General features: G+C 51.0%; 2 protein-coding genes across 8 annotated transcripts; both read left to right on the forward strand.

The window, feature by feature from the left end:
* The first annotated feature begins 82 nt into the window (after positions 1-82).
* Ttc36 (tetratricopeptide repeat domain 36) lies at positions 83-3,838 on the forward strand. The gene is made up of 3 exons (XM_027930573.3): positions 83-200; positions 1,133-1,321; positions 3,576-3,838. The coding sequence occupies exons 1-3, from the start codon at positions 83-85 to the stop codon at positions 3,836-3,838; spliced, it is 570 nt and encodes a 189-aa protein (XP_027786374.1).
* A 236-nt stretch (positions 3,839-4,074) lies between these two features.
* Positions 4,075-8,461, forward strand: Tmem25 (transmembrane protein 25). 7 transcript variants are annotated; one of them, XM_071616748.1, is made up of 10 exons: positions 4,075-4,130; positions 4,643-4,737; positions 5,001-5,312; positions 5,701-5,991; positions 6,201-6,332; positions 6,578-6,608; positions 6,748-6,866; positions 6,977-7,063; positions 7,183-7,263; positions 7,338-8,461. In XM_071616748.1, exons 2-9 carry the CDS (start codon positions 4,668-4,670, stop codon positions 7,254-7,256), a joined length of 1,116 nt encoding a protein of 371 aa, XP_071472849.1. In that variant the 5' UTR covers positions 4,075-4,130; positions 4,643-4,667; the 3' UTR covers positions 7,257-7,263; positions 7,338-8,461. The 7 variants fall into 7 exon arrangements, with proteins under 7 accessions (XP_071472849.1, XP_071472850.1, XP_071472851.1 ...); XM_071616749.1 differs by having other exon boundaries at positions 4,106-4,130; positions 4,646-4,737; XM_071616750.1 differs by lacking the exon at positions 4,075-4,130 and adding an exon at positions 4,250-4,270 and having other exon boundaries at positions 4,646-4,737.
* The last annotated feature ends 583 nt before the right edge of the window (positions 8,462-9,044 follow it).

Genomic DNA, 9,044 nt, shown 5'->3' on the forward strand with positions numbered 1-9,044 from the left:
AAACTGCCTGCTAGAGGCTCAGCCCTCATTCCTTCTTCCCTCTTATCCTGAGTCACCTTTTGGAACTTAGGCATTCAGCACCATGGGGACCCCAAATGATCAGGCTGTGTTGCAGGCCATCTTCAACCCTGATACCCCATTTGGAGATGTTTTTGGGTTTGACTTGGGAGAGGAAGCAGAGAAGGAAGAAGCAGATGAAGGTGAGCATTTGACCTTGGTGTGACACTTCACATAAGCTGGCCCACTACCCCCACCCCCCTTCCCATGATGAGAGAGGGAAGTGATAAAGCGGGGCTGCTTGTTCCACCCCTTGGATTGTGGTTTGAGATTCAAATCAGAAGCTGACTGATCCTTAGTGTCCCAAGAAGTGGGGTTGGCAACAGAAACTGTCAAAGAGAAGAAAGCCAAGGTTTCTCAAGTCCATTACCCCTCAAACCTCTGAACTTACCACTTACTTCTTTCCATATCCAAGCTTAATAGTCTTGAGTGATATTAAACTCTCAAATCTTTGCTATAACAATGTCATCCTCCATGAAATGGAGGGCAGAAGTAGGGCAGTGGGTAGGGGTTGAGTTTCATGATTCTAAGAAGCACTTGTTAAATGTTCTTACTAGCTAACTCTTCTGCTGAGGGAGTGCATCCTCACTGGTCCCTAGTGGAGAACTGATCTTATTTCTAGAAAAAGAAGCCTAAGCCTTACTGAAACTTCATGGTAAAAATTAAGAGTATTTTCACCATCTGGTAATGTCCTGGCAGGCTTTGAGTAGGAGGCAGTAAAGCAGAGCTGAGGACAGACTGAAGAGCCAGAAGAATCAGGGTTCAAATTCAAGCTCTGCAACTCAGGGACTATGACTAGTTACTGACCTACAGGTAAAGGAGTTTGGTCTTCATTCTCTTGGCCATGGGTAGCCATCTGAGGTCCCTTTCCCAGGTCCCTTTGAAACTAAGTGCTTACTCCCAGACTTGGTGACCTCAGCTCCACTGCCACAAACAATGAAATTACTCCTGCTGTGACACACACCCAATCATTTCTGGCTCAGGTCTCCAGATTCCGAATTCTGAGAGGCTTTTTGTTGTTGTTCTCAACTGCACATCGATCCTGTATCCCCACCTGGCTTCTTCCCTGGCACAGATGGAGTTTTCCCTGGAGCACAACTGGAGCAATCTAAGGCCCTAGAGCTTCAGGGAGTGATAGCAGCAGAGGCTGGGGACTTCAGCACAGCCCTGGAAAGGTTTGGCCAAGCCATCTGCCTGCTGCCTGAGAGAGCCTCAGCCTACAACAATCGTGCCCAGGCCCGGAGGCTCCAGGGAGATACGGCAGGTGAGGGGCAATGCCCAGGAGCCTCTGCAGAAGGGGCCCCTGAAGAGCACAGACAAATGAATTGGTTGTTGATGGGGGAACAGGGACCAGGAGTCATCAAATCCCTCTGGAGCTTGTGTTCTTACCTAAAAAGCCTGAGATGTGGTATGGGCCCTGTAATCTCAAGGCCATTGTGAAAGAAGAGATTGCATTCCATTCATTAATTTAAGGAACATTTAATGAGAGCCTACTGTGTGACCCTAGGCTATGTTGAGAACATAAAGATGCATTATTTGGGTCTGTGCATCGCTGTATACCTGTAATCCCAGCTACTCAGTAGGCAGAGGTAAGAGGATCACAAGTTTGAGGTCAGACTCTGCAATTTAGAGAGCCCCCGTGTCAAAATTAAAATTTAAAAGGTCTGAGGATATAATTCAGTGGTAGAGTACTTGCCTAGCATATGGAAGACCCTCAGTTCAATTTCCAGTACTATAAAAAGAAGAAAAAGATGTGCTATTAAGAGCTAACATTTATATAGTAGTTACTACTGCTAGGCATTAAACACTTCACACATAGGTTATAATAAGATATGTACTATTGTTATCCCCATTTTCAAAATGAAACTAAAGAATGCAGAGATTAACTTGCCCAGTATCCCCTAGCCAGGAAGTGGCAGAGCTGGGACTTAAACCAGGTGGTAGGTACTTTTTTTTTTTTTTTTTTTTTGTGGGTACCAGGGATTGAACTCAGGGGCACTCAACCACTGAGCCACATGCCCAGCCCTATTTTGTATTTTACTTAGAGACAGGGTCTCACTGAATTGCTTAGTGCCCAGCTTTTGCTGAGGCTGGCTTTGAACTCACGATTCTCCTGCCTCTGCCTCCCAAGACACTGGGATTACAGATGTGTACCACTGTGCCAATGGTTGGTTCTTAACCCTGCATGATATTGCTCCTTAGGAGCTCACTCCAGCAGGCACAGCAGATGTGTAATCAGGTTACTGGCATGGCAAATTCAAGAAGGGTCAGCATGGGACCTGTTCTCCAACCAAAGTTTTGAAGAATGAGTGGGAGTTGTGGGAGTTAGCTGGGCAAGTGGGAAGGCTTCAGAAAAGGTTACTGTCTGTAGGGACCCTGAAGGCATGCATAGGTTCCCTCTGGAGAATTTCAAATCTCCAGGCTGTCTGGAGCAGGAAGTGGGCTGGGAGTGTCTGACCAGCCCTCATAGGACTGAGTCTTGAAAACATGGGTTTCACTGTAGGAGGGTTGTTGGTGGCGACTAGATCAAATCAGCTGCTTTCAGTCACTCCAGCCAGAGTGGGAACAATGGGACAGAAGGGGTCATGTTAGGGACCAGAAGTCAGGCTGATGAAAAGGTGGAAACTACAGAAGCCTAGCAAGGAGCTTAGTGATTCTTAGGACTAGTGGTGGTGGAGGAGTTCCTGGGGTCAGGAATACCAGGTTTGAGAATTTGGACTACATTCTGGGAACAATGGAGAATTCCCCAACAGCCCCCTTTTAGTGTTCAATCCAAGTATTTTATGAGAATATTAACAAAAACACTGCAGGATAGCTCTGGCTCCATGACCTCCTTCCAAAGAAATTAAGTACTAAAATGAAGATCATAGAGATAATCAAAACATGGAAATAAAGAAGAACCTGATTGTTTTGTTGTAATAGTTTTGTGGTACTGGGGCTAGAACCAACGCTTTGAACATGCTAGCAAAAGTACTCTACCACTGAGCTACATCCCCAACCCTGGGAGCAGCTGTTCTGAAGTGTGCAATGGAAAAGAGAAGAAAAAAAAAGCCAACAAAAGGAAAAGCCTAAGAAACGGTTGTGCAGCTAATGACGTTTTTAAACTCTGGGATTTAGAGTCAGTGACACATACAGTAAATGTTTTGTAACTTATATGTGAAATGAACAACCCACTATTTGGGGAGTCAATAGGACAGATTCACTAATAATGGTGAGCAAAGTCCTCCACTCATGTTTCGGTGTGACTATGGTGGAAAAATAATAAGAATAAGGCAAAACATGAACTTCGTACCAGCTCTGCCCCTAAGTGATGGTGCAGTCCAAGACAAGTCTTCTCAGTCCTTCCAGGCTTCATCTGAGTAATAGGAACAACAATCCCCTCCAATCAGCTCAGACATTTGCCCAACCTCAGTGATGATCCCCGTTTTTTTTCTCCCAACCGCGCTGCAGCAGGTGGGCGGGGGCTCACAAGCCAGGCTGCCAGGCCGCGCCAATAACCCCTGCTCACCCAACCACAGGTGCTCAGGCGGACCTGGACCGCGCCCTGGCGCTGAGTGGCGGCCGGGGTCGCGCCGCCCGCCAAGGCTTCGTGCAGCGAGGGCTCCTGGCGCGGCTGCAGGGCCGAGACGACGACGCCCGTAGGGACTTCGAGCAGGCGGCACGGCTGGGCAGTCCCTTCGCGAGGCGCCAGCTTGTGCTGCTCAACCCGTACGCCGCGCTGTGCAACCGCATGCTGGCCGACATGATGGGGCAGCTGCGCAGTCCCCGCAACGGGCGCTGAACTCGTCAGTCCGGGGACGGGAGGGGGCCTGAATCAATAAAGCTGCGGAGCCTCACCCATTGCACCTGCTTCTGCTTCTGCGTCCTACCCACGCGCCCACGTGAGGGGAGGCGGTACTGAGGTGGACCCCTCACGGGCCCTGAGCGCGTGCAGAGCAGTGAAAGAACGGCCGCCCACCTGCCCGAGGTCGGGCATTGATTGGCTCTGCCTGGCGCAGGCCCCGCCCTCTCAGAGGACCGCGGTGCTCTGCAGACCTGAGCAGTTGCTCTGGCTGCAATCGGGAGGGAGCCAGGTGAGCTGCCTGAGAGGCAGGGGAAGGATGCTTCAGCGATCCCTGCCTCCGGCATCCGAGTCCACCTGAGCAATCAATCGGAATGGGGAAAGGGGTATAGGACGAGAGATGGGAGGAGGAACGCGGCAGGAGAGGACTGGGTCGGGAGAAGGGCGATCCCTTTGGGGGAGGGGCATATGTAGACGCTGTGTGTGTGTGTGTGTGTCTGTGTGTCTGTGTTGCGCTGTTGCGCGCGCATATACGTATGGTGCGGCTGCACGGTTGATTTTTGCTTCTGTGTATTTGCGGATGTATGCTGTTTGTCTCTGGCAGTTCAGTGCTGGATTCTGCGCTCGTAGGGTATCCAGGTATGTACCTTTGGGCTTTGCTGAAGGTGCCGCGCCACCGAGAGCCAGTCTACATTCATGTTTGCGTGCATGGGCCTTTTTGGTTTGGGAGAGTAAATTCCTGAAAGAATTGCTAGGCCTGTCTGCTTTTATCTGGCTGACACCAGGCCTGCCCCTTTCTCTCAGCAGCCTGGGCCCAGGCCCGGCCACCATGGGGCTGCCTCAGGGCCCAGCTACCCTCCCGCACACACTGCTGCTCCTGCCAACCCTTCTGAGCTCAGGTACATCCCTGTTTATTCCTTGGCCAAGCACTTCTGGAAATCAGAGACCCATCCCTCCCCTCCTTGCCTGCAGGGTACCCACTCCAGAGCCAGGTGCCCCCCCTCCCACTGACCCACCCTAGGTCCAGCCAGTCCCTAATGAGAGAAACCAGGTGCCCTGTTTTTTTGGCCTGTTGCCCCTCAGCTAGGGAACCTCATCCTAGTCACAGCACAAAACCAGCCCTTCTCCCAGGTCCTCCCAGAGGCTGCCTGCTGTGTTCCAGGTTGGGGGGAGTTGGCGCCACAAATTGATGGTCAGACCTGGGCTGAACGGGCACTTCGGGAGAATGAACGCCATGCCTTCACCTGCCGGGTGTCAGGAGGACTTGGCACTCCCCAGTTGGCCTGGTACCTGGATGGACAGCTTCAGGAAGCCAGCACCTCAAGACTGCTGAGTGTGGGCGGGGAGGCCTTCTCTGGAGGCACTAGCACCTTTACTGTCACTGCTCAGCGGGCCCAGCATGAGCTGAATTGCTCCTTACAGGACCCAGGCAGTGGCCGGTCAGCCAACGCCTCTGTCATCCTCAATGTGCAATGTGAGTGTCCCTGGGGTGGGCAAGAAGAAAGGTTCCTGGTCCCCCAACAGCCATGGGGAAGCTGTTCCACAGAACTTTTAACAAACACTTGTCATTTTGCAAATATTAACTCACTTTATCCTCACAGCAATCCTATAGGGATTATTACTATTTGTATTACCATTTTACAAATGGGAAAACTGAAGCACAAAGTGGTTAAGCAGTTTGCCCACGGTTATAAAAGTTGTAAGAGGCAGGGCCAGGATTCAAGCATAGGCCTGGCCATCCTGTTTCTCAGTGCCTTGGCTAAAGAGAGGTTCAGGCCTCTGGCTCCTATCTGGATTCGAGAACAAAGGGCCAGAATATGAAGGGCTGTGGTGAGAGCGTACTGTTCTCTGCTTTGCACTAGTTAAACCGGAGATTGCCCAGGTTGGAGCCAAGTACCAGGAAGCTCAAGGTCCAGGCCTCCTGGTTGTCCTCTTTGCCCTGGTACGTGCCAACCCACCAGCCAATGTCACCTGGATCGACCAGGATGGGCCAATAACTGTCAACACCTCTGACTTCCTGGTGCTGGATGCTCAGAACTATCCCTGGCTCACCAACCATACTGTTCAGCTGCAACTCCGCAGCCTGGCACATAACCTCTCAGTGGTGGCCACCAATGATGTGGGTGTCACCAGTGCCTCGCTTCCGGCCCCAGGTGAGCTTTGCTAACAACTGACCCAGCAAAGCTTCAGGTGGGCACAGGGATCATGGTTCAGAAATGGGAGGACTTGATGCCCTTTGGGTGGGTGCTATGAATGAATTGTCCCAGCCATCTTGGGTAAGGAAGACAGAGTAGTTCAGTTTATGGTGTCTCAAGGTTGGGGGTGCTACCCATTTGGAATCTAACCAATGGACAACCTGCAGGACTCCTGGCCACCCGGGTGGAAGTGCCACTGCTGGGCATCGTTGTGGCTGGAGGGCTTGCCCTGGGCACCCTAGTAGGATTTAGCACCTTGGTGGCCTGCCTGGTCTGCAGGAAAGAGAAGAAGACCAAAGGTAGGAGCAGTGGGGCAGAGGGTGGCTGGAGGAATGGCAGGAGGTTGGGGGGTGAGCACCAGGGACAGCCAGCAGGTGGAGCTGGGCAGAACAGGTCATCTCTGGCAAGTGGCAGAGCACTCTGGTCTTGGGGCCAAAATTAGGCATTGAAATCACTTTTCTGAGGATCAGAGGTGAAAGGGCAGGAGGGCAGAACCCAACAAGGGTGAGTACACTGAGAATCAGTGAAGTTTCTTTCTCCACAGGCCCCTCCCGGCGCCCATCTCTGATTTCTAGGTAACTCTTCATGGGACTGGATTGAATGGGCTGAACCTAAATACAGGCTGGGGACTGGTGGGGACCTGGAGTTCTTAGGAGGCCTGGAATGGGCCTCAAAGCAGGAGCCAGTGGCTGCTGACAACAGCACATGTCTCAGCCTTTGTACATCCTGTAGTGACTCCAACAACTTGAAACTCAACAATGTGCGCCTGCCACGGGAGAACATGTCCCTCCCATCCAACCTTCAGCTCAATGACCTCACTCCAGATTCCAGAGGTACATCCAGGAATGACTCTGCTTTATCTTCAGAAGTGCTTTGAAAGAGGGGTTAGGTTCCATGAAGCACACCCCTCATCCTGGGCACGACCCCCTTTGTTTTTAAACAGGGAAACAAGCAGACCAGCCAATTGCTCGCAACAGCAGCCGGCCAGAGCTTCTGGACCCTGAGCCTGGTGGCCTCCTCACCAGCAGAGGTACTGGGGAAGGGCCTGCCATTTTCCTCTTCTTTAGTCAAGCCCTGTACTGTGCCAAGGACCAAAGAGTGCCAAGGGCCATCCAGAACTGAGTCCTCTGGGCATCTTTGACCCCACAGGCTTCATCCGCCTCCCAATGCTGAGCTACATCTATCGAGTGTCCAGCGTGAGCAGTGATGAGATCTGGCTCTGAGCTAAGGGTGAGATGGGAGTTCCCCACCCCACCCCAGCCTCTGGACACCCTGAGCACCCTAACCCCCTGCTCCTCTTCCAGGTCATCCTCTGCCTGGCTATACTGCTAGCATGAAGAGGCCATGCAGCTGCCACTTGCTGGGTCTCCTCTCTGGGGTCCCCTGTTGTTCATGAACAAGATATGCTTCACTGGGATATGACCCATGGAGCACAGGTATCATTGGCCAGACTGCCAGCCAGAACTAAGCCCCTGTGCCAACTCAGGTTGGGTGCCTACACTTGATGACTGGGCCTTAGCAAGTGGCGCTCTGGCCATGTGTGTTCAGGTATCACCCAGCATCCAAGCGTGGCTACATGCCCCGTATCAGTACTCCTTAGCACCTTGTACAGTAGGCATGGGAGAGGCCCTGCATGTCCTGGATGTCCTTTCTGTGCTATGCAGCTCTGTTCCCTCAGGAACATCTCGTACCCTGCCTGCTGCATAGAACCAAACTGCCCTTTGCACAGGAGCCAACCCCTGGCCCAGGGGCCCTGGCCCAGGACAAATTAGCCCCTTTTGCTGCATACATCTCTGCCCTTCTCTGTTCCTTTGCCCCACCTCCTCTTGGGCATCACAGGTTATACACTGGACCCTCTTCAACGGGCATTAGACTTCCCCATTGGCCTGGCTTCCAGTGATGTAGTGCCAGGTGTTAGCACAAGTCGGGAAGGAAGAGAGTGGTCCCCAGGATAGCAAGTATGGTGGTGCCCAGAATAGCAAGAAGCTATGCATCATTTTTTACAGTGTTAGCACTTTAAGCACATCCCCTCGGGGAGGGGGCAAGAGAGGGCCCCAAGGCCCTCTTGGCTTCCCAAAATTTGGCCTTCCTGTTATTCACTGTGAGTGTCCTGAGCCCTCAGGATTGACAGTTTTCTCTCAGCGTAAACCTCCCCCACCCGTGGGATCCCAGCTGTGACCAACCCCTGGCTGCTCCACCAGAAGGAATTCACTGATCCCGCCCAACCTCTGTTGTTTAGGAGATGGTCACAGTGGGCACAGAAGATTTAGGGGTAGACCACATATCCCCAAATGTTCCAAGAATGCAAATTACCAAGATGCAGAATATATTTTTCCCTTGTTACTATCTTGTTTTGTGATTTTTCTCATGTTACTGCCTAGGACTGTGCTTGGCACACAGTAAAATTCAATAAACTTGACTGAATGAATGTCTCTATTTATTTCATTTGACTTTTTTTTTTTTTCTACTTTGGTGGCATTGGGGATGGAACCCAGAACTTTTGCAAATGCTAGGAAAGTACTCCACTCCTCAGCTACATTTCCAGCTCGTCAAACATGTTTTTAAATGAAAAGAAAAAGAAAAACAACTTTTTTTGTAGTGCTGGGGATGGAACCCAGGGCTTTGTGCATGCCAAGCAAGTGCTCTACCACCTAGCCTTTCCCCTAGCCCTTACATGAAGCCTTTAAGTCACAAAGTAGAGAAAATACAGCATGCACCTTTGTATGTATCAGGAACAATGGATAGGAATCTGCTAATTCAGTGTTTGCAGTGACATTATAGAACATAAAAATCATGAGTAAGAGAAATGACTGAATTTATGAGTGCTGAGTCTCAGCTCTAACAGGGACATCTGGTTATTCCTTAAAAACATAATGGAGGGGCTAGGGATGTAGCTCAAGTGGTAGCGTGCTCGCCTGGCATGCGTGAGGCACTGGGTTCGATTCTCAGCACCACATAAAAATAAATAAAGATATATTTTTAAAAAAAACAAAACACCCTAATGGAGCATT

The sequence above is a fragment of the Marmota flaviventris genome, chromosome 9, assembly GCF_047511675.1.
Source record: "Marmota flaviventris isolate mMarFla1 chromosome 9, mMarFla1.hap1, whole genome shotgun sequence".
NCBI classification, from domain to species: domain Eukaryota; kingdom Metazoa; phylum Chordata; class Mammalia; order Rodentia; family Sciuridae; genus Marmota; species Marmota flaviventris.

Bases quoted from the DNA above. Each gene is read 5' to 3' on its own strand.
- Ttc36 (XM_027930573.3), top strand. From the start codon at position 83: ATGGGGACCCCAAATGATCAGGCTGTGTTGCAGGCCATCTTCAACCCT. The intron at 201-1,132 runs GTGAGCATTTGA...TCCCTGGCACAG, and splicing joins GAAGGAAGAAGCAGATGAAG to ATGGAGTTTTCCCTGGAGCA. The intron at 1,322-3,575 runs GTGAGGGGCAAT...ACCCAACCACAG, and splicing joins GCTCCAGGGAGATACGGCAG to GTGCTCAGGCGGACCTGGAC.
- Tmem25 (XM_027930570.2), top strand. From the start codon at position 4,419: ATGTATGCTGTTTGTCTCTGGCAGTTCAGTGCTGGATTCTGCGCTCGT. The intron at 5,313-5,700 runs GTGAGTGTCCCT...GCTTTGCACTAG, and splicing joins TGTCATCCTCAATGTGCAAT to TTAAACCGGAGATTGCCCAG. The intron at 5,992-6,200 runs GTGAGCTTTGCT...GACAACCTGCAG, and splicing joins TGCCTCGCTTCCGGCCCCAG to GACTCCTGGCCACCCGGGTG.